This window comes from Fopius arisanus, unplaced genomic scaffold, assembly GCF_000806365.1.
Source record: "Fopius arisanus strain USDA-PBARC FA_bdor unplaced genomic scaffold, ASM80636v1 scaffold00002, whole genome shotgun sequence".
In the NCBI taxonomy this organism is placed as follows: domain Eukaryota; kingdom Metazoa; phylum Arthropoda; class Insecta; order Hymenoptera; family Braconidae; genus Fopius; species Fopius arisanus.
The window spans coordinates 746,009-771,722 of record NW_011887741.1 but is presented as its reverse complement, the minus strand read 5'-3'; the positions used below and the strand labels follow the sequence as shown (position 1 = coordinate 771,722).

The window sequence follows — 25,714 nt, the reverse complement described above, 5'->3', positions numbered from 1 at the left end:
CATCATATTTTTTTTATAAGAATAAAATTTCGATAGATAATCTGATACGAGTACTCGTTCCACAAATGAAAATTATTGATTTTCATTGTCATATTTTTCTGGTAGCAGAACAGGAAAAAAATAAAATGAACAAATAAAGCTTTGCGATGAATGTAAAAAGCTGCACGACACTTTTATCCGAACAAGCGTTCCTCAGATGCATTTCATGCTCTATGAGCTACGGAGAACAAAGGAATCATAGCGTGTGTGGATCTCTATAAAAAGGGTCCACTTTATCGCTTCTCTTTTCAGCTACCGAGATATTCAGATTTTTCTGTTGACGCCTGACATTCGAAACCGCGCTATGATTTTCCGCTATCGCATCGTACTTCGACAAAATTACTGAGGCATACAGTGAAGTATAGAGATCTCTATCTTCATACCCACTTCATGCTCTCTGACCGCCTATCTAAATCAATTCGGAAATCTAGCATTTCCGAAACTGGTTATTATGAATGGATTTATGTCTGCTTCTCACGTTACGTTATCTTTTTCAAATAGCGGTTTTCAATCGTGAAGAATTCAATCCTAGACTTCACAACCCGGATCTCCAAGTTACATTTCAATTTCCCTAATTATTACCCCTGTAATTGACTGATCCAAATTAATGCTACATTGAGAAAAAATTCTGCTGATTGTTCTGATTAAATTACTTCACCCAAAGATTGAAGAAGTCAAAAGTAAATGATTATCTAGATCTACCCAATTGCGGCAATTGGCTACGAACTTTACGACTCTGTCAACTAGAATCTCGAATTCAGTACATTCAATCCGTTTGATTATTGAAATCCAATGAATACTCGGAATATTTTCAATCCACTCGCAATGATATCGACATTCCCGGTTCGTAGTTAATATCCTAGTTAAGATTGCACTAGATTCTCCCCGGATTGAGTGTGAGACTCAAAATGTCGTTTCTTTGGTCAAAGGACAAGATTGCGTGTATGTCAGTTAATATCTAGTGAATCTACAGAATCCTGAAACCTGATCTTCAACCAGACCCTGTTCTAAAAACAAATGCCTGTTCCGGTTGCGAGCAGATCCCAAAGTTGTCATCCAACTTGAGTCTCATAATCAGATCTCAATACGATTAGGCAAAGCCCGTATGATCCAACCGTACCCGAACGATTTCATTAAATTCACTCGATATTTTTAATCTAATGTCAATGATATTGACAGAACAGTTCGTGGTTAATGTCATCCTAGTTAAGATTGCGCTAACTATTGCCAGATCTGTGGGAGACCAGACTCACACCGATATTTCTCAGTTATCACAGCACAAGTTTGTGTATATATTAGCTCATATCTGAGCTATGAAATCCTAAAACGGAATACCAGACCTGATCTGGAAAAAGAATGGTGTGTTTTGGTTCCGGGTAGATCCCAATGTTGTCATTTACCTCGAATCCCATAATCTGATCTGTCAACGATTAGACGCACTCATTTATGATTCAACCGCAGTGGTAGATGAATAGATCAAGTATCTGGACTGGCTCCTGATTCAGGTCGGTCCAGTTTTTACTATCCAACTCCAATCCGTTTTCCGGCTTGCTCTATTTCTCAAATCATTAATTCGTTATGATTTTTATGTGTTTGTCAGATCGAGTCTTCTATTTTAATCGTTTTACATTGCGTAATTATATCGATTCAATTACAAATATTTTTATTCAAACTATAATAAAAATATCTATGTAAAAAAAGCGGATTGAGGGAGCCTATTGTTATTTAATAATTTTGCAACCAATCATTTTAATGACACTTTTGATGGGTGCAAGAATAATCTGAGACGCCACTGCATACCCATCACACCCGCAATTACCCTAGATTAAAACCACTCATTGAATCCATATAATTAAACAATATTGTATTACCCGCACTATCCAAACAGGTTATAAATGTAAAATATATCGTATTCGAGGTCTTCATTAGTTGCTATAATATATAGCCCATCGATACATTAAAACCAGTGGCCGTAAATAATTCGTCGCTGGTAACTAGTCCAATTACTCTGGGCGGAGTATCTTCACCGTGGATTATGTCATGTGCATGAGTGTCCAGTTGTTCATATGTATACGAAAATCATTGAAACTGGCTTCAGTAAATAATGCTGAGAGGTGGAGTAGATGCGTTAGTTTGCTATGGCAAAAGGAATATCTGTCGACCATTCACCATCAACAATAATGCGAAAGGGGATGGTTAATCCTATGTTAGAGAATCGTCGTGCTTGCCAGTCACGTATTGGCTTTATGTATAGAGTCCGTAACGAGATCTAATATGCGATGGACATTGTGCAGTTGAATCATTCCAGCGAGGGTAATGGCTTATAGGTGGACAAAAAAATTCTAATCCAATGGACAGACTACTTGATTTTTATTATTCGACAGAAGACATTAGGCTCTTCCACTGAATTAACGGCATTTACTGTTATTTTTTTTTTGCTATTGTCATTAATCGTTTTGTCATACAATTGTATGCAATAAATAAATTCAATAGATCTGAACATCCACGCAATAACCCGAAGATAAATCGTTGTTTTGACATCTCGGTAGAAATTCATTCCATCAAAACGTTGCGCCCAGTTCGTAAAATACTCCGAGCAATACCAAGTGAATGGGTTGTCTCAACGACTGGCAAAGTTTTGGGGCACTAGTTTGAAAGCCCAGGTCAATCCTGACCTTAGGGATGAGGAGAATACATCTTGAGTTGAACCGCACATAAGCTAATGCACCCAACGCTGGAAAAACTTTGGCGTTTCTTGCTTACTCCTGACTGGAGAAAACTTTCCCTTCTGCTTTAAACAATTTTTTAAAAAGCTACTCCAACCCCCTAGCATAAAGTGTTGCACTGTACAAATAACAAACTTCCTCGAAGGAAATTAAGTCGAGGCTCTTGTTTATAATCAAGGACCATCGGTTTATGGAATTTTTAGTCTTTCCATATGTACATGTCAATCCGTACTAGAACAATCCGACATTTTTATTCTCCTCTTTTATTCCCATCACATTGATAATCACTATCGAGTATAATTGGTACCGATATACTTGGTTTCCGTAATCCGATCACTCTATTGAAAGAAAAAAATAATATTGCCCGATTCCGCTCTTCCAATTCGCAACAAGTAAAAAATAATAATAATGACAGGATCCCCGTGAAATGAATGAGAGCTCTCATAACAAAAATCATTGAAATAGAATTTCAGAGGTAAAATTTCAAGTGCCCTGTACTCAATCCCCCATTAATAAAAAAAGGGATGATGGAAATGACCCTTTTGAAGTAGCACAGCTCAAGTCCCATTGAAATCCATGGCTAAAAGATAGTTTCGAATTGATAGCAGAACCAGCATCACCCCATGGAAAACTCCAATATTCGATTCTCCCTGTCGCGATAAACCATCCTGAGCATATGAAATAAATTCACCGAACCATTATTCACAGAATTTAAAGCCCCACAATTACAGAAGATTTAGCCAGTGACACTTGTTTGAATTAACTTGTAAAAGTTTAATTTCAAAAAAGCTTGGAAGACGGAGTAGTAGATATTGGTTGAAGCGGGTGGACTTAATTTTCCTCTTCATCGGGCAACCTGTCTCGCTTTGTTGGAACGTGCCCGTTGTTCCAAAGCTCTTCCTCAGCAATAGTAACTATAGTAACTATAAAATGGTTGGCCAGTGTGTTAGTATGGCCTGGTGGGAGTAGAATAGGATTCTCGGATGGGCAACCGAGAGATATTTAACAAGGGAACCCAGGGTGAAGGAGAGGCCAAGCGGTTTCATCAACAGAGAAGTATTGAAAACGTCTCAACGTCATGGTGTACATTCCCATGGTCCATTCGAATTTCATCTTCATCTCTCTCACTCATTGGTATACCTGGCAACGATAGTATCCTGTATCTTGGCCACCCGCATCGTCCGCTGGTGGACGATGGTCTAATCATCGCGCGCATTGTCCTTCTCTCGTGCCAGGACTACCACACGACCACCGGGGAAACCTCCAATGTCCACCCATCGCCGAGGGGGTCATCAATGAGTGCTCCATTAGATGCCACTGTTTACTCTGGGACCGGCGTGTTTGGTGTGTTGAGAGAGCCATCATTCCTGTCTCTCCTCTTCCTCTCCTCAACACCTTTATTCACCTTCATCCCTCCCTACATCTATTGCACACCCCTGGATTTTCTGACGTTGGATCCCTCATACCTCTCGTCCTCAACCCCTCGTCGACACTTCAACAGCCTAGTAGACACGAGAGAACACACGGGAACGGGGGAATCAATTGTCCCGACGAGACCCACCAAATTCTCGTAAATACACTCAACCGATTATCGAACAATCCCTGTTACCACACGTAATTCGGTTTATGAACGCAACTAATGCGAATGTCCTTCGAAAATTATCACTCGGAGAAATAGAATTTCTCGAAAAATTAAATAGCTTTGAGTCTCGAGCTGCGGGAATATCTTTTGGTCGAAATGATGTCTCATTTGGATTCGCATCACCTAATTCAAATTTACCAACTGTCAATTTGTCTAAGAGCCATTACTTTCACCCTTGAAGCATGCCAACAGCAGACTTCAATAATCTCCGGAATTCTTGTCTCGACAATTTTTCCACTCCCATCGTTTCCATCACATGTCCCTCCCTCTTGGTAACCCAGGCCCTTCTACCCAGGGTGGAAATTCCATCGCGTTTCACATTCCAATGTGTTCACTCCTCCATCCCCGTTCTCTCGACTGCTTTCCTCGTGTGCTACCCTCAATAACCCCTTTCACCCAAACCACCTTTTCTCATGGTACACCCTGCGGTTGTCGTTTGCCACGCATCCACCGACATCCCTGGGAAGCTTATTTCGTATACACATCGGCGACTGGAACAGATCGCCAGTCGTTCGTCAACCTCGTGAACGTCCGTCTTGGAGATTACACGACCCAGTGGATAATAAAAATTTTGTTAACCAAAAAAATTTCCGTCTGGATAAAAATTCGGACGGATCGCGAGTTCGATCCTAACAAACAGCGATTTCTCGCATTCTCCTTCAATTAATATCATTTCGACAATAAATTATGAAGTACAATAGTAAGTACTTGAAGCAATTGTCAATGGAGGAAGTTAGATTATGTCTGAAGCGAGGGAAAATATCGGCGATATCTGGAGACGGCAGGAGGCGACGACCGGCTGTCGGCACAACCATCGGCTATTCCTCTTCTTTTTTTTATTCACCTTTTGCCCTATCCGCCCCTTTTTCAGGGCTTTTTTTCTCGTGGGGACGTCGCCACACATCTGACGAGCCATTAGGGCCTATCGGATTGCTCCACTTGACTCCTCATCGTAATATCATCGGGTGCCCGTCTTTTATTGTTTTTTTTTCAAGGGGTGGTTTATTTGGAGAGGAGAAAATATTACACCCCGAACCAATAACTGAGCAATCATTTTTTTTGGTTTGATTTAGTGGATGAAAATTGGAACGATTAAAAAATCATGAAGTATCTAATCTAAAATAAAAATATCGCCAGTTTCTTGGCCTATTTCGTCTAGTGAGAATTAACGAATAATTAAAAGAAATAACGCGACTACCGATTTCTTCAATTAATTAATTATCAAACGATATTATACTATTATCCGAGAATAATAATTCACGATTGAAATAATGAATATTTCCGGTTTTCCTATTTTCTCAATTTTCAGACTAGAATGAAAAAGCCGACGTAAGTGATACAAATGGTCTTATGTGGGTAAATAGAATTACGAGAGGCTGGTACATATGCACGTGAAAATGATCGTCATTTATAACATAAAAAGGCGTATACGCCGGAGAGAAAATTTACAGGTGCGGAGGGGTTGAAAATGCTCTGGTAGGAAAAACGTTGTACGTGCGGTTGAAGTCGAAAGAGGGAATAGGATAGTGGAGAGGATGAGTGAGATGGTGGAGAGAGGAGGGTAACCTCGTGGTGAGGTCTTTTGTAACAGTTAGTCGGTGGTCGCGGGGACTATTCACCTGGTCAATTACCGCCTGGAAAACGCGCGCTCGCGCGTGCACAATCTCAGGAGGGGTCTCGCCCCATAATTGACCATGGATTACCCCCCAGGCCACGAAATCAGTTAATGTCACCCTCGTGGATGACGAGGCACGTACCCAGGCTAATCCCCACGAACGATTTACCCAGTACCAAGGGTATACCGTTAATCGTGCAGGAATTCCAGGGACATCTTCACGGGGGAAATCGGTGGTTTGAAAAATTTTTGAATCACGACCCCTCATCCAGCTGTAATTTCCCAGTTTATGAGTTTAATTGACAAGCTGTTATGTCGGCGTTTGAATTTATCACGGGGTGCCGCTAATTGATGGAAGAAAATCGAAAGCGATTTCCACCTGTCGATCTATACGAATTGAATATTTCTCCTGAAAAATTGGGGACGGGACAGATCGAATCAATCATCAATCATTTTAGAGAGAATAATTTTAGATTAGAAAAAAAATATTGGGAATGGAGTGTGAGGAATTTCAAAGAGCGCAGAATTTTTTTTATCTTGAAATATAAAGCTCGAGTTTTTCTGTCTATGATTATGGCGAGAGTTTACTCAAGGCCATAACTATATCTTGATTATCCTTCGAAGCAATGTGATTGCCATAATTGAAACCTAATGATCATACTCTCGAAATGACTGGAGAAGTACGGTATTAACCATTACACCGCACCCTTTCAAAACGCACATTTACTGTACCCCGCGGTCTGTCAAACCGCTACTCCGTCTGGATCGCGTATCCAATTTTTTTCCGCGAATTAATCAAGAATTTTTCCAGCCGCGACCCTTCCTCCCGCTCCCGAGGTAAATAGATAGATAAATAAATCAATAAATTTCCCAAAAACTATACACGACAGATTTCACTGTTAAAAAATTGTACATGAAATGAATTGAATGAATTCTTCTTCAGTTTAGTTTGACAAAAGACTAAATGCTGTTGAAGGTGAATGGGTATTCACCATAAATAATTCACTTTTTATAAAGAATCAATACCTCAATGTTACAGATTCGCGGTAACAGCAGTTGCCTGGCATCCACATGGTACCTACCTGGCATCAGTTGATCGCACGAAAATGGCAGCCGTTTGGGGAGATCACGTCTGACACGAGGAATGATTGTGCTCCAGGCGTGGTGTATTAACGCCTCCTGGCCCTGACTGATCCCCACGAGATATCCCCGAAGAATTTAAATCACCGAACGTCAACTGAAAAATCAATCATTTCGTCTCGAATTGTCGATCAACCCCAGCTTCCATAAAAATCACCCCCAACCATTAACCGTCGTAATATTAATACTCCCCTAATTTATTAATCAACGGTATATTCCGGTGGAATGAACTCTCATTGTGGAATAATCAAATATTCTTGTGGTCATTCAGAGAAAATGTGGACAACAATACAACGGTGGGCCATTGGATTAATTTGAAATACTGACAAAGTGATGTGAGCTCAATAAACAATATCTGTCGTACGAGATAACGGGTAACAATAGTAAATCTAAATACAATAACACTCGAAAGATGAGTGGGTGGTACATTATTAGAGTAAATCCCCGTGATATGTAACATATCCAATGTTTTCAATTGCAAGCTCCATCGATCCAAACACAAATATGCACTTTGTATTGTTATCCACGATATTCTTCCAATTCTCCTTCTACCCCTTTCCCGGGCTATTCGCTCCAATAATCCAAAATGACACGATTATTAATGGATTTTCATGATGAATTCGGGCAAATGGTACACAGATTTTATATCGTCAAAGGGAGTCGCTGAAAGTAATTCAATGTCTATTTGTATAATCTCCACAAGTTGTGGTTATCAATCGTACCAATCATGAAAATCATTAATTTGACACATTGCAATCCTTGTTTAATTAACCCAGATGATTATCATCTATTAAAGGGAAATTTAAATTGACAGTTCAGCTTATTAACTAACTCGCGTTTAATTCAGAACATCATCGCGTCTCCCAGAGTTACTTTATTTTTATAATAAAACCGGGAAATGAGAAAAAAAAAGGAGAGAAATGTGTTAACTAACCGATGGGTTTGACGGTGCAAAATTTTAATCATCGATTCAGTGGAATTATCCATATTAACAATAGGTTACAGATATTATATTGAAATCACTGTGTTTATACTCATGGAAACGATAATTATGTCGCAGGTCACAAAATTAATCGAATTAAGGAGTTTATAAATAAAATAAAACAAAAGATGTTTTGATGTAAATACATACGATATCTTTTTCATACCCTCACTTTTCATTATTTATTAATTAATATTTTTGGACATTCCTTTCATTCTCCATTCCTACTCAAGTCTTTTGCCGCACGATTTGAATTCATATAAAAACACCAAGTTCCAAATATTGATGTTTGCTTTGGTGAAATTTTAATATTTGATGTCTTAGTATTCAATATTTGCCCCGTTGGGAGGTCTCGTACTTCGACCTGTCGCATATGAAAATATGTGTCTTGAAGAGCTTTAGTTCAACAGAACTACCTGGATTCGATTTCACCCCATTGTGCAGTGATATTCTAGAAACACTAGCCCTCAAAATTGAGTGACACGTATTGGTTTTAAAACTCTTTTCACAGATGAAACCACTCTCCCATTTTTTAGACAAATATTATGCAATACGACAGGAGGTTTAGATAAAAATTGAATAGAGCAGTCCGATAATTTTCACTGCAATTGTCATATGAGTTTGTGATGAGAATGCCTCGCCTTGTGGGACCAACTGCCCCCTGTCCCTTCGAGGAGATGAGACGCAGAGCTATATACAAGGTATGGTCTAAGAAACTTCTACAGTTTGAAATGGCATACAGCCCCCCCAGCCCCCCTGGCATTTCACTACTAAAGTTTTGCATTATGCCAGAACCGTTCTAGACCGGCGACGATTCGACGGGTTTTCGCCCGTTGACAGAAATACCGTGGGGGATATGGCTGAGAGGAGCTGACGATAGAATGAGATGAACGTAAAACAGAGAGGGAAATGACAGGGGGCACCGGGGGGAGAACGAGGGGGAGATGAGGAAAATGGGGTGAAATCAGGGGAAGGGGGGCATAGGTGGGAGGGCGAGAAGCGAGAGTTGGAGAATTTCTCATCTCCCCCTTTCTACAGGCACTCCTCTCAGCCTCACCCCCCTTTCCTCTCCTGGGAGTGATTGAAACTGGGCGTCCCGCTAACGATGTCAAAGTTTCGTTGCCGGCTGTCGAGCGTGACGCCACGTGTTTCACTTCCGTTCGCCTTTCGTTCCTCACCGAGTCACTACTGTAACGAATCGATCTTTGACAAGTTCGCGGTGGAGACCGACTGGAAATGTCGACCTCCACAGCGAGGTACAACATGAGGGGAATACGTTAAAGCCTTTATACCTCTTCCCTTCTTCTCTTGGGGTTCACTTCTCCCTCCACTTTTCCAATTTACCACTTTGTAGTCGCGTTATTTGTTTGAGTGTTCTGTATCTTGTGGTATCGCTATCGCCAGGGGTTCGGGGAATTGCACTGCGGTGGGGGGCAAAGGGGGGGTTAATGTGAGAAGTTGATGCGAGTCAATTTGATTTTGGTTTGTAATTCGGTTGGATATGTGGGGGGTAGTGAGGTGAGAGGATGCGGTTATTGGGGAGATGTCAGTGATGTTGATGATTTTGCGGGGTGCAAACAGTAAATTTCAGTTGAAATACATATTAATGTGAATTGTATAGAAATTTGAGGTGAATGCTCAAAAAATTTATACCGAAGGTAGGACTGGATTGAATTAAACTGGGTAGTTAAGTTAACAACAGACATGAATGAAGCCAAATAAATTGGGGAATTCCAGTTGAATCGTAATCCCAGACCGAGTTATTATAGTTGAGTGATACGACCGACTGCGGAAATAGGATAATTGAGATTGGAATCCGGTTCTTTTTCTCGTTTACCGGTACCCGTTGTCAGGAGAAGTTTTCATCGATAAAGGTGAATTTACGGAGTCATTGAGCAGACAGAATTCTAGGTGAATCAATGGAGCTGAACAAATTGATATCATTGGTTATACAGCTGTGCAATGATGGCTTTTAAGAGATGCCACCCAGGTGGCAGGAAGTTATTGGCACAGAGTCGTTGTCGCACTCAACTCGTGTATTTCCGCTATTGTTATTAACGGATAATTGCATTCAGTGAGAATTCAGAGCTCTGCTGGTTGAGTGTCATTGTAAATATGGGCCTTGGTATATTCTATCTGTCTGTCTTGTTATCCCATTCGAATCTTCTTCGAGTCCATATCCACTTTCTTCCCCATCATTTTGAGGGAATTGTTGAAGTAGTCCATCAGGAAACGTGGAGATCCTTTCAGCACAATCAGCTGGAGGTTGAGGGGCTGTTGGTAAACGACTTGGAGATATGTATTGTCCTGGGGTGGTGAGACAAATTGGTGGGGCTCTTGGTGAGTAGAGGAGGGAATTAGGGAATTGCTGAAATATCGCCCCTATCTTTTATCAAATACCACGTCCCATCATTTGATATAATTTACTTACTCCTCATTAATTCATTCATTACTCACGCATTATCCTAATTATTCATTCCCCCATTTGAGAAGTTCCGATTTATCTTCTTTCAAAATAAAAAGGTTTCATTCTTTTTATTTCATTAGAAAACCACATTTACGCTTCAAATCATTAATAAATAAAACCTCTCATTTGTTCAATATTCTGTCATGTATCGAATAATAAAGAAACTTTTTTTCTCTTCAAAGCAAACAGTTCAGAATGTCGAACGGAAGTTGTACGATCGCAGAAGTTTCTACATTTTTTTACACGCAATTACATCGGCCAATTGACATGAGGCAATTAAAATGCTTCAGAAAAAAAATTGTCAGAACACAGTGTGCATGATAAATCGCGTCAATGTAGAACTTACTAAAGTCAACAAGACTGTATTTGAATCCAAACAAGGGTAAATGCTCGATGAAACGGGAGGGAACGGGCAGTTGTCATGGAACCGTATAAACACTGATAGATGAGAAGTACCATCAGCCTTTAGATAAGACGTTGTACACGCGTCTAGGTCTCATACAATAAATAACAACCGTCAACACGATGAACAGCAACATAAACTAAAAACACACGTGTTTGCGTGGGATCGGTTGCTTACAGACAGAGGAATAAATATATTAATCATCGCATTTGATTATCAATTTGTTTGGCGGTGACTCGCCATTTTATTTACCTCCATTCCCACGTACTTTCGAATAAACTTCGGTGTTTAAAGTTCTTCAATGAAATTTTTTGCAATTCCAGAGAACTTGTTTATTCATCATTAGGATGTTTATGTATTCATTTGTGATTTATTCGGGAAAAAATTGCTTTCAGTAGAATCGGGAAAAAAACGGGGGGTATACACAAGAAACGAAATTGCGGAGAGGTGCGACAATATCGGGATTTTACTGTAATTAAATTTCTGGAACGTGGAGCACAGGGATTTTTAATGGATTTCCGATGACTTTTCATCAATACTGTGCAATATGCCACATTTATTGGTGAGAGGCCTGTAATTTTTTGTAGATATATTTCTCTCCGTGTAACTTTTCGAAAGTTTCAGGTATCCTTTTGACTTTCAGAATGCCACCAAGTTCATCCCACTTGCATAGTTCCTTTCAGGGATATTCAACATTCAAAAACATCTATTTCACCTCAACCCACTTCGGTTCACTCTTCTCAAACTATGAGGAAATTCTTGAAAGTTGAAGACGCTCATTGGCTATAGCTGCATTCAGAGAATCGCCCTTTTTTATTTATGAGTGGAAAATTTCTCGCGAATTAAGTATATTCTTCTGAATTCAATAAGGCTTCTTGTTTCAGAATGTCCGGGGATTGTTTCATCATCAGCTTCATGGAAGTTTCATTCGAAATAAGAAAAAGACTTGGTTTACTCTAGCTTCGGTTATATCGCCAAGATTTATTACACACTTGGGATTTTTTGACCGCTGAAACACTCCGTGATTCACAGCCGACAGCGTAATATCACACGCTCTTCAGAAATTTCAAATTATTATAAATGATATATAATGAAGATGAAACTTCCACTGATAATCTGACGCATTAACGAATAGAATATATTTAAACCTATACATTTCCCATTCGCAATTTTTAAAGGAAAGAAAAATTATTAGTAATTCATATAAATTGTAAATGAATTTAATTTGAATTATTACTGAATGCATTTTTTTTCAAATAGGAGATTTTTTTTCGTGAGATCTAGGAGACAATATTTTCCGATGTATTCACGGAGAAAGAAAAATATTTTCTGTCGTGTAAACATTGTCTTGGTAAATTCTTATAAATACGCAATCCTCGGATCCAGTAACTTTCAGAGGATTCGAGTGAGCCATGTACCACAACAATGCGCATCAGAACTCTATCCGTACCCTGAAAATATCTATCATCGCAATGCAACATCTGAAAAAGAATACCGCTTCCCAAGTCACCACATATTCAAGAAAAATAATCTCCAGAGTATTTTCTTCCCGGCAAAAAAAAGCCGAAAAATTAGCAAATCATCTCCGTTCGCGTAACCGTTCGCTGATTCCACGAGAATAAAATCTTTTTTTCAGCTTCTACGAAAACAAATTTCAGTAAAACCCATCCGAAAAAATTAACTAAAAGTAAAAATAAAGTCCCGATGTAAATGCAAATTATGACAATAATTTTTTTTTCAATAAAAAGAAAAGTGGTAAGTAATAATAAGTTTTCGATTAAAAAAATTATTTATCGAGTGTGTTTTTAATTTTTCATAGACATTTTTATTAAATTTATCAATGAGATTCTATCCCGTCTCCCTCCGCTTGAATTTCTCCCCCCACGAATAAACTGCACCCCCGAAAAACTGTCACCCCAGTCTATAGAAAACGAAGAAAAAAATAATAAAAATATTCAATCAGTCGCAAAGTTGGTGCGTCAATCAATCATGAATGTGTGCGTTATGCGCTCGGGAGATATCCAATGGCCGGTTGAATTCTCCTCAACGAAAGAGAGCCCAACCTCGACATATCTATATACCTACATATGTAACACATAACCCCGTACGTTGGAGACGATATTACCCAGTTTGTGAGACTGGGGGGGAGAGGATTGAAACGGCGTCGGCGCCGAATTGTGGCCCAACGTTTCGCCGGAGTCGACGCACTGAAAGCTCGTCAACGGACTTGCGGCGGGCATTCAGTAGTGACTCGAGCGTCGTATACGAAACTCAAAAATCCGGTCGACTTTTTCACTCTCAAGTTTTTTTTTTCATCCGTAAAAACCGCCCCAAAAAGCCCCCAAAACGCTCACAACAAAAAAATCATTCAAACCTCCCACCCCTCAACTCCACCAATTAAATCCCCAAATACCAACAAACAATTAAACTCAAACTCCCGTAACAACCACAATCCTAGAAATCGCAAAAAACCATTTCGAGTTGAGTCCTAGAGTAGAAGGATTCGATGCGATTCGCCGCTAGCGCGAGTTCAAACTATTGGAATTTAAAAAAAGGCGCGCACACTGGAGAAACGATATAAGCTGTGAAGTGCAAGTGCTTTGACATTTATTCAATAGAATAAATTGCATTGAGATAAATAGCCGGGGGGAAGGGAGTTTAAAAGTATCAACGAGTGTTACTCCTTTCCCCTTCCACCGTCGGTGGTGTGCGCCCCAAGTGTTATTTATCTACAAAACTATGATCCTGTGATTCGACGTGTTTATACAAAACCCGTTTACACGGTAGTCCAGAGGTGCACCGACAGGTTGCACCGTTGCTCATAACAAAATAAAAGCAAAATATAAATAAACAGAAGAAGAAATCATGAAAAGCACCGCGAGACGCCGGAACTCGCGATCCCTTGATCTATCGCTTCTCATTCTTGCTGTTGCAACCGGTAAGATTCCTTTATGCGCGTTGATCATCGTAGTGTGTGGATACACGTATTTTATCTAATCTCAGATTAAAATGACACGACAATGTAGAAACATTTTTTCCATTATTTATCACAAATAACTTAACACAAATCTTCCGGAGACAGAAGAAAAAAAAAGTCCAACCCGTTTCCTTCCTGATACCGAACATTTGCAAAAACAAAAAGAGAAAGCCAGGAAAATGTTTTTACCTCAATTCATGTCTCGATTAATTAATCCAAGTTGTCATGTTACGTGAAATGAGACTGGAATGAGGAGCATTGAGAAGCAATCCGGGATAATCCAGAAAGAGTGAATTTGTCGGTTGAATCAGAGAAACCCCAGAAAAGTGAAAAGCAGTAAAACGAGTATGGAACCGTAGAAACTTTCCGGCTTTATCCCCTTTGGAATTTTCTCGTAGCAGGTGGATACGGGAACTTCACAATCGGCCAAGTCTCCGTGACTTTTCCAACGGGCAAAGAGAGTGGAAAAACTTGGGGGACCCCTTTGGATTCCGACAGGACCTCAATACACTATTTTCTCCCTTCCAACTGGTGCATCAGATGGAATAGAACGAGGGGTTACAAAAAGAGAAATAGAAAACACGAAAGTAACGTGTAACGACTCTTGGCCGTCGAATTGAAATCCTCTCTTCGCTTACGTTTCATTCGACGAGTTTAAAACGGCTTTGATAAAGTGAGGGAGCGGTATAAATCCCTCCGGTAGATTTCAACATCAAAGTTATTTTCCATGGTGGATGTAAAATTAATCATCTTCATGCTTCTCCACTTTTGGTTTATCCTTTGGCGTATGAAAACCGTTTGGGAATTCGTTATTTCCTTCCCTGGGACGCGTAATCGACTCCGTATGCACTGGCTTTTACTCAGCAAAGAGATGAAGAGGTACCCGCATTCGCGGATACAAGAATTTACATTACACTCTCTGTACTTCAATAATTTTCCTTTCTTCGATGCATCTCTTTTCGTCTTACATCAGCTGCTCTGATTCAGCGAGTTCGCTTGCCATCTGCTGCTCATTTTGGAAGCTCTTCCTGCGAACTCAGCTTATCAAAATCTAAATCAGTTTTATCTGATCAGGATTTCATCTGATCTCAGATGAAGACGCGATAAAGAAGTCCTTTCGATACCTTTCTGATGCTCTTCTCCGCGGTCAAATCATGTGCAATTAGCTTCATCATTTCTAATCTGGTATTCACTAATATTGATCACTTCGAGTCACCCTAAACCATACACTAATCAAGAAGACTGACTTAAATCAGGCCAAACCGAATCGACCGGATGCACTCGACGCAAAATGATCGGTAGAAAATCGGTTGCAACCGATCATAATCTTCCGCTGATGCACGAATGGTCTGATTTGAATTTCCACTTGGACTTTCCACTTTTCTGATTTTGCTTGTCTTCCTTTACATCTTCTTTTACATCCTGCAACCTCTCCCGCTGTGATATCCTCAAACAAAAATTTCGTTCTGTCTCCGGAGTACATTTCCGTGACTCACCCAAAACGGCCGCCGGCATTTTGACTCGCCTTATCCCCATAGTTTACCCATCCCCATCCATTTTTACTCATCCACATTTTCCCCTCAGCTCGTCGCCTCGTTAGAGGATAACCCGCGAGGGGTATCGCGATATTAATCAGCGCCACCGTTAGAAAAAGCTTTTCACTATCGCGCGCGCGTCTTCTCCCGTGAGATTTATACAAGGCCATAATTAAAGTGTCACGGGTAGAAGTAATGCTACTAGTGAGTTGAAAAAAAAAAGTTGAAAAGAGTGAGGGGTTATAAAAAAAAAAAGGCAAATAAAAGGGAGGCAAACGCCCGCCGGTAACCGAGGGACTCTTTTGTTCTCCATGTACCGTGTTTTTTTTTAGTTTTTTTTTTTGTTGTGAGAAATTGAGTAATTAAGCATCAGCATCCCAACTATTTTGCCCCCTCCCACTCGGAATATTTATCCCAGTAGTTCCAGTGAATGGGCTTTTTCGTGCTTCAACCGCCATCAGCACAACGTGCCAACAATTTTCTATGATAGCACATACATTATATAAAACACTTTTCATTTTTACCTGGATGTTGGCAGTGCCTTGTAGTGTTTTTCGTCTACTTTTTATTCACTTTTTGCATGCCAATGAAATATCGCGAGTGCGCGACGGGAGAATTTCAATGCAGCAACCAGTGCCACGAAGGCACTGAGTACCATAGAGGGAATCGTGTCCAACCTCTCTGGTATCCCTCTTTTCCTCTCACCTAGGGATTTTGTTCCTCCATCGTCGGTTGAAAATGTGAAATTACGTGATTCACTTGGTAGTCACAGTCGGTGAGGTCTTGATTTTCCCGTAACGAGTCTGACTTTGTTAGTCATTCCACCGATTGTGAATTATACACAACCATTCCCCGAATCCCAAGTTCAAGTGAAGTACGACCTTTTAACATGTGCATTTCCCCGCAAACTTGCGAGATTTCTCGTGAGTTTAAACTTAGTTAGTCATTTACGGAAATGATTTTCACCGAGGGCGAGGGCTAGTGATGAGATTTGTTGGCGAAACTCGGAGAATCGATGAAATAAGAAAACTCATTTCAATTTGATAAGAGATAAGGGATAGGACTGGGCGATGAAGGGGGATGAAAGGGGATGAAAGGGGGGAATAACTGAGTGAGGGTGATGCAATCAACAATCTGAGATGTGGATATATATATTGTGAAAACTCGACGGCGATGATAAGAGACTGTGTCCAACGTGAAAGTTATTCTCCTTGGGTCCTTATTATACGAGAATAATGTTGACGTCACAGGAAAAGAGGGTAACGAAGAAAGTTACGAGCCGCTTGAAAAGTTTTTGTGAAAATACTGAGGGGCGGAGGGATGGGGTCCGAGCAGTGGTTTGCTTCTTGCGCGATGACGAGAGAATTCTAGTGGAATTTTTCTTAGTGTACTCAGTACTTCTGCGGACGATTCCGGGGGAGAAAGAAAATCTAGCCCTTCAACCCACTGTTCAACTTGGAGAATGAGGAAAATGTTGGAAACGCCACTTGAGTACTGGACACGGTGGGAATTCAGCCAAAAGCGCGGGAGGCCTGTTTTTTTTCACCCTTTATTTTTCATTTTTATTTTTCCTCTTTTCACGGCGATTTATTCACGCCCCCTTTGCTGCACAGTGGCCTCTTCTTCGTCGGTTCACTCATGTTGCCTCGCGGGAAATGCAGGATGTGAATTACCCGTGTGGATTCACGCAAATGTTCATCAGACGCTCGTCGTAGATGGTGAAATCACATCGCGTTATCATGTCACACTCGCTCAATTCTCATCTGTCCTCGGTGGGATTTTACTTCAACATGGGAATGAATATGATGTATGAGGTGTGGAGCTCGGGATGAATCATTTCCTCAATTAACTTTTCTGACGGGATTTTGTGGTTCGGAGTGGCGGCAATCGTGACGTCGATATGATTGCCTGATAAGAGGGTGGTAATGAAATTGCGGTTACTACCGCCTAATTGTCAAAATTACCTCTCAGAAAATTTATAATACCGGAAATTATAATTGTTATGGAAAAAGTCACGAAATTGAACAACAAAATTATCGAGAAATACAAAAAAAAATTGTGTCGGTACAAACTCACAAACAATTATATGTACCTATTATTTTTATGACGGTTTTTAGTTTGGAAAATTCTTTTTTAGTTCGGAGAAATTTTTTAGGGGAAATTTCCGGCGAGGAAATTTTTTATAGCAAAATTTTCTGAAATGCACAACTGAATACGATAAGACGACCAGGAAATCCGTCAATGGCTGTCCCTCGTTGCGATATTGGGATTTAATTGAAGCTGTGTAATTACTCCAGTTGATATTTTACTTGGAAAAAATAATCATTCTCAACTATCGAGTGTCGGTGATAACGCAAGGGCAGAAATTGTCGCTGGGAAATTGTGCGGATGGATTGCCAGTGCGTGAGCCTTCGAGATTTGTTATCACTTAGAGTGATGTACACACGACTTTTTGCGCTCACATTTATGGCACTGAGGATGCACGTACACTTGCATGAGGAGATTTCCGAGAGTTATTTGAATTCAAGTTCTGTGGAGTTGAGACATTCATATTTGAAGCACCTCTTCCCCCATTCATTTTGCGGGATATCAAGATGTTAATTATTTTGTCAACATTTCGACAGTAAATGGCAAAATTATTTTCAGAACTCGTGGAATCAAGGGAAAGGCGTGGGTAATCGATTAAGAGGATTTAATTACACTTCAAATTATTGATAATTCTTGATATTAAATCTCACAGAATTTTTTTTCTCAATTTTCATTACTGATTGCAAATTAATTTTTCATTCTCTGTGACTTTATTTATTGTTCTCTTTTTTCCTCTCCACCTTGAAAATTCAATAGAACAATAAACAATAACTTATCAGTTTGGGGAATTGTGGGAAATTTAATAGTGATTTAATGAAAATTACGAGAAAGCAATGAATGTTAGAATTTCAAAGTAAATTACAAGTGTAAAAATTGAAAAAAGACTGAAAGTTTGTACGGCAGTTCGACAGGGAATTTATTTATATTTTATTATGGAAAAACCACTTAACGTTTTGAATATTCAATAGTAATATCACAAGCGTTCCGAAATTATTGGGTTTACCATAGGTTCGTTGCATATAAATGAATAGATCGAACGTTGCAAGTTGAAACTCACGATCGAAAAATTTCCCGATAAATTTGACACATTTTTTTATGCGGAAAAGCGTCATGTAAATTCAGCCGATTATTTTTGGAGCGTCAGTGGTTGATGCTGGGATATTTGTTCTACTCAGTTATTTGGCGATTGGGTTTACAATAAAAAAAAATGTGGTAACGTTATCAAACCCGTTTTCATATTTTTTTCATTTGCACTAACAATTTCAATACGACAATCGGAAATTAGAAAATGATGGGAAATTTGGATAATCGGAATGAGGTATGAAATTCTGCAGGCCCCAATTTTTTTAACAATCAATAGTATTCACCTGAAAATAGTCGTACGGTTAAAATGTTTCGAGAATTCTAGTTCAGCCCTAAAAAAGAGGGGCAAAGTGATGGGCAAGAAAAAATTCTAGTGCTAGTACTGTAATTTTTCCCGTGCACGGAAAGAATATAAATATTTCCGGACTATTGTAACAAGATTTTTTACTGTTGTAGAATTGTTGCGAGTAATGATCAACACCAGTAAACAAAACAATCTCCACAAGATGAATAATATTTTTCAAAAATTTCATTCCTCAAAAATCGACATTTTAACTCTTCAAAAATATACGTGCAAAATGTCTAATAAAAATAAAATAAATTTCCCAAGAGAATAAAAAAATTAGAGTTGCGCGACTAGAATTTTTTCCATCCGCGGTTTTCCCTCCTGAATACTAGAATTTTCCGCGAAAAATTGGCAGTGCCTGAAATATCAATTTTTTCCTCTCGCGTTCGAGAATTTGCAATCTCACCTAGACCACAGGTAAATCGCCCCGAATTGGTCTGCCAAAAAAAGCATTCAATTGACTTTTCAAATCAATTCAAAGAATCGATTGGTACGAATTTTTCGCCGGGGACCGGAGGCGATCGCCGAGTTATCGCCTCACTCGCATATCCCATTTAAAGTTGGATCGATCAGTTTGATTCGACTTGTGAGGTGAATGAGAGAAATCCTAGTGGTTTAATAGCACATATATACGTCGACAAGCATTCCACGGTTGATCCTCGTCGTTCGACTACGATTCCAATGTCATAACGTTCCCTTAAGCCTTGCTTGATACCTCCTTTCCACCACCCAGACAGTTGGATAAAACGGTGTCACAGGTAAAATGGACCACCCAAACACCATGTATGAAAAAATTGACAACTTTCATAAAAAAAAATAGTTTGAATGAATTTTCACCAGTGGCGGTGAAATTTAGAAAATTCAAAAAATGTGAAAAATGTAGAAAGGAAGCCGGGAAAATTCGAGAAATCGTCAAAATTTGATGAATTTATTGAAATGAATTATTGTAATAAATCGATTGAAATTATTGCACAAATTTCGCCTGAGGAGTGAGGGGCGGAGAAATTTGGAAAATGATCAAATTATGGAGCTTTTTGGTGAATCGATAAAATATATTGGAAATAAATCTGACCGTTTGGCGTGGTTCGTATTGCCGAGGAGTCCATTTTACCCTCAGAATGGGTTTCATCCCCTTTCGCTTCTCGAGGGGTGCCACCAATGAGATAGTTTGGTCGCGTTTGAAAGGGGAATTGCCGGGGATTACCATTACTTCTGCTTGGAAACGTTTTCTAACCCAATATCAACGTCTCCCGGAGTCTCTCTCATTCGTTTGGTTGTCTTGAGACGAGTGGATGTAGGTCGGCACATGCCAGACGTAAGAGTACCAAGAATTATAACCTTTTTTCTCACTAGTCGCATAATCCACTTCAATTTGCAGTAAACTGCTATTCAGGATCTCCGAGAGGTGAGTGGCTCTTTTTACCAAGTTGGAAAATATTTTTTATGGGGGGAGGATTCCATGGCTGGAGGGAATCTTAAAGGTTTTGAGCGCTTGTCTGGAGTCTCGAGGTTGGGATTTGCCGTAATAGTCGGGGGAAATCTGAATTTACCCGGGAAATTCAGTACTGAAACAGTGTAAACCGATATAATCCGTCAGGTAAACTCTCCCGTCAATTTTTCAGGGATATCTCAGGAAGGTGCGGACTTGGCGAAATATTTTATCAAACTTTTCTGTAGATCTTTATTAGGCCCACAAAAAAAGTTATGATGGAAATTTAGGTATCTCCTTTGGATTCTGAGATTTCCCGTGAAAAGTGGATGTCAGGGGAAATAAAATTGCAACGTTCGGTTGGAGCTCGAAATTTTGAATTAGGAAATTCCGAAAAATTGGGACATTTTTCGTGACTCGTGAAGAAAATTGTATGATTTTTTCTCATCACCGTGTGGAGAAAGATTTATAATAAAGCATAACTAACAGATATATTCATTCATGTAGTCATCTGTGAATGACTCGAGCTGAATAACGGAAATGAAGAGAAGTTGAGAACAATTTCCATTCGACAGCATTGAAGCACGAAATAATGTATAAAGTAGATTGCATCTTCATTCGTTGAGGGAAGATCCATTTACAATGAATTCTATCAAAACGCAAGTAAATCATCGGTTAATTAACGATTTTTTAATTCTACCTTTCGTTTTATTTGTTTATTAATTAATTACGACGATGGGAAGGAGTTGAACTGATAACTCGGTGGATTTATCTAGAAATGTATTCACTTCCGTTTCAAATATCTCAACCTTTTCCCAATCCAATCTAGAGAGAAGATTGTGGCGAGAGAAAGTTGGGTTCTAAAAAGCTGCTTTTGTCCTTTCAGGACTTTCGATGTTGAAATCAAGATGTGTTTCAATCTGAAGTTCTCATCCAATTCAATGAATATGTATTCAAATAGAACTTCAATATTACATCATGGAATCATTTATAAAACTTCAAACCGGTATCGACCAGGCGTCACTCCCACGCTTTAATTAATCGCAAATTAATTAAAACTTTCGTAATTTACTTATGGATAAATATGAATTTACGAATAATATGAAAGTGATTTTATTTTTTATCGATTCGAATGCAAACAATTGGTTTTGTTTTTGTCAACGATAAGACTCAATTATGTATTTATCAAATGGAAATTTTAATAATTATTGAATATTCAGATCGTGGGTCGTATTTTGTAATGAATATAAATTTGTAATTGTAATAACAAATTCAGATAACTAGGATAAGTTTTCTCTATTGTCCTAAGAGATTTTTCAAGTCATCACTGCGGATTTCCGATTTTATTTTGCATAAATCATAGAGATTGCGAAATGTAATATTTTTACAAATCAACAGACTTTTGAATTATCTGTTCTAAAATTTGCAGTGAATGGTTAATTATTTACCGGTGCGGAAGTGGATTTTAAATTGTGCATCGCAACGAAAACATCGAGTTGTTCGCTTCTTATAAAATATTCAGACGAAAATCCGGTGGCGCCATTTCATCCACACCTTCCATTTTCGCACACTTTTCTCGAGCCTATTCAAATAAAAGAAAACGCGAGCTTTAACTAGTTATTTGAGTTAATAAATCATTAAGGCAAAGCTTTCATTCAATGTCGATACGAGTCGCCTTTGAAAATCCATAAAATATCTATCGGAGCTTTGTATCTTCAGAAAATCCGGGATGAAGTTTGTGTATTTTTATGAACTCTCAATCCCGGGAATTGTGGAATAGTGATCTGAATAATGGATGAATAGAACATCCACATTTTCCAGAATTGTCCATCACTGGAATTTTAGAATTCCGCGGATTCTGGAATTCTCCAAAAATAAAATTTTAACCTATATGAAATTCGGTAAAGACAATGAAGGATTCGAATAAATGTGAAACTGCATCGAAAAATAATAATAACGCCGGCTGAAAATATTCTCGATTCAAACGGAATGCCATAATAATAATTACTGTCGAAAGTATGTATCGCTTAAAATTCATGTAATGAAATACTTTCGGCTACGCAAACTGGTTGTTATTAAATCATTCCCGGAATGCTGGCAATAAAATCTTCTTTCGGATTTTCGGTCATTGCCCTGGATATAAACCAAACATGAATTATTAAAACAAAAAAAAATCCCCAAAAAAACTCGGAATTTCCAAATTAAACCCAATGGTTTTAAAAATTTACTTGCAACTACTAAAAATTTGTATAGAACAGCACTCCAAGTTTGAAGCTTTTGCTATTAATTAATTCTTATTATTTCATCTTTCAATTAATATTTTATTCGTTATTATTTCTAATTGTCGCCGGTCTCAAGTTTCACCAAGAATTATTCTCCACCTGAAGTCCACAATTTTCCTCAACTATTGAATTTTTCCTGAACGATAATCCTGACAAAAAGCGGAATTTCCCTCAACGCTCGTGAAAATCTCCGGGGAAGGGGGGGGGGGGGCAAGGGGCTGCTAGAAATTGGCAAGAGTCCAAAAATTTCCATTCATCTTTCCCCACAATTTTTAATTAAAAAAATCCTCAGAATTTAAAGTTACATTCCTCAACAGATTATTTCACGTCACAATACAATTCTCTCAGGCAATTATCACGAGACTGTTATCCCCCCGCAAAAAATCAATAAAATAATAATTTCAACAGTTTCAATGAATTCCATAACCCACAATTCATCAACCCCAAAACAAAGTTAAAAAGCGTTAATAACAGCATTAATACCGCATATAATTTTTCGTAAATTTTCCTCTTTCTCGTGCCTTGCAACGTGAAAAATCCATTATTCGATGGAGCCATCGAAAAACATTGAAATATATTTATCGATCCCGAGAGATGGTCATCACCGCGGTCCACTGATGCCATTAAACAAAGCACAAAGCACCCAGTGGTCCTCACCGACCGGATGCAGAAATAACATGCAATGGAGGCCAGAACGATCCTCCGGGTTTTCCCAGAAACGACTCGCCATAACCCTCCAACCCCCTCCCCCCATCCCTCGAAACATGTAGCTTTTATTACATTTGTCGATTGCATCTCGTCCAACTTTCATTAATTATTTTATCAAACCTCCGCGGGTCCGATAATGCCCCTAATGACGTTGACACAACGTTATTTATATCTCCTCCATTCCCCTGATTTTATTAATCCATAACTCACAGGACCCCCACCCGAGAATTCGTTATTCCTCCGAAAGTCAATGGACTTGCATAAAACCGAGTGCGAGAATTTCAGTGTCCATATATATTCCTTTATTATGACTAGATGACTTCAGGAATGCCATAGAAATATTTTAAATGAGGATAGGAAACCCCTCCCTATGAAAAAGCGAGTGAGATAGAGGTTGGAGTCCAGAGTGAAGTAAAAACGAGGAGACGACTGGTTAATCGTCGGATGAAAATTCTGTTCGCCCAAGTCGGAGGGACATAAAGGGCAAATGGATAAAAGTAGGGCGAAACGAGGGGGTGGTAGAGGCCTCGATGTGTAAAGAAGAAAATTCAAACCTCCCCCCATTTTCCAGCGTTCGCTACTACCCAGATTCACGGATCTTCATTATCATCCCAACTCCCACTACTCCCGCCCCTTCTCAGGTCGTTATCATTCTTCTTTATTTCAGCTAACGCAGCTCGATCGACGCGTTAAGATCGAACTTTTACATTGTACAGGAGCTGGAGGTGGTGGTGAATAAAAAAAAAAAGACGGGTAAGAGGTAAGCTTCGATAATGGGTAAAAAAGTAATGCTGTGTGAGACGCGATCAGCTCGCCCACTGACGTTTCAGGCATACACGCCCCCTACTGAATAATCGGAAGACTGACGGAGTGAGAGGAGTTTCTTTTCTTCAGGGCACTCAGCCCCGTCATCCCCCAGTAACTGCTTTCTTTATTCCACCCACTGCCACTCGATAGGAGATGGAGGTGCACAAACTCCGTCTTGATAAAATTCATAATCTCAATTGGTAGCGTTTGAGCACAAACGAGAGGTGAAAGCAGTGGAGAGGCCGGAGGAGGACAAGGATCTGTTGGACGATATTCATCGAGTAAAATCGGGGGCACATTCACCGAATAAAATTCTTTTCCCTTTGGCCTCCTTAATCCTCCCCCTTCATCCACCCATCTCATTTTTCCACCCTTTACCTCCTTTTTTCTCCTCTCTCCTCATTTTTCCTCCGGCCTCCTCCTCCAGCGACTTCCACCGACAGACGCGTTTTCAACTGGGAATCAATAGGGTACCCCATCTGCCGCAGTTATCAATTTGCCAAATTGCAAATCAATACGGAATCCCCCTCTGGTATATGCCGGATGTAGCCGAAAACGAGGCCGGAAACCAAACTCGACGGATATATTTTTTTTTCTGTATTACTCTTCGGGATTGGTATAGATATAGAAAACCATCGGTAGTTTGATATTCTGGGTTTGATGGTACCGGGAGAATGTTCTCGGGTTTGGTGTGTGCCCCATGGGGTAGAGAGGGCTAACGACCGCTTCGTATTTGCACACGATAGACGTTATTCCATCCACCCCCTCCGCACGTTTTACCCCGTTGATTGTTTTTTTTTTTCAACTGCACACGCGATGGGTCCCTCGGTTAAACTCATCGAACGCCATCAGTTGAACTCGAACTGCACGAGAAAAAGCTTTCTACTTTTACCTCCCCCTGATCAAATCGTCCTTTATCCGTTAGTCCGATGGACGCAATAACACTCGAACCACCTTCTCCGACATAGTCTTTGTTTTTTTCTTTTCTCCCTCCTCATGCGAACGGGTCATACGACAGAGATCCGAAAAGAAACAGCAAAAAAGCGATGTTGGAGGGAAAAAAGGGAGAGTTAAGAAAAAAAGAGGTGGAAACCGACCGCAAGAATTCGGGACATATTGTCAGAGTCCATGGCCCGTGTAATTGTACCTCCCCCAACCCCTGGACTTGCAGGTCCTTGAGGGCACACCGACTTTTAAGGTTTGACTCTGTGTGCTCGGAGAATTCGTCTTCGGCATCTCTCCGCACCGTTGCAAAAAAATCCGTAATGTCCTCTCGTCGGGATTCCCTCGACGATAATTTACCGTCTGCGAAGTCGACCGGGGAAAATAAGCGGGACGTCTATCTGACGACGGGAAAATTTGACGGTTTTCTAATTTTTTCTCTTTTGCCTGTTGCGTTTATCCCGTCGACGATTGTCAAACGATTGTGGCTGATTTTTCGATTC

The 25,714-nt window shown here is 39.7% G+C and overlaps 2 protein-coding genes across 3 annotated transcripts in view; both read left to right on the top strand.

Annotated features, from left to right (window-relative positions):
• Window positions 1–7,537, top strand: part of Atg16 (Autophagy-related 16) — a 182,374-nt gene extending 174,837 nt beyond the window's left edge. For both annotated transcript variants that reach the window (XM_011304046.1, XM_011304039.1), the window contains one exon: window positions 7,062–7,537. In XM_011304046.1, coding sequence (XP_011302348.1) covers window positions 7,062–7,158 — 97 coding nt within the window. In that variant the 3' untranslated portion in view covers window positions 7,159–7,537. The remainder of the gene's footprint in view (window positions 1–7,061) is intronic.
• A 5,690-nt stretch (window positions 7,538–13,227) lies between these two features.
• LOC105266090 (uncharacterized) overlaps window positions 13,228–25,714 on the top strand; it is a 42,033-nt gene continuing 29,546 nt past the window's right edge. Inside the window, exon 1 of the mRNA XM_011303995.1 lies at window positions 13,228–13,952. Coding sequence (XP_011302297.1) covers window positions 13,880–13,952 — 73 coding nt within the window. The 5' untranslated portion in view covers window positions 13,228–13,879. The remainder of the gene's footprint in view (window positions 13,953–25,714) is intronic.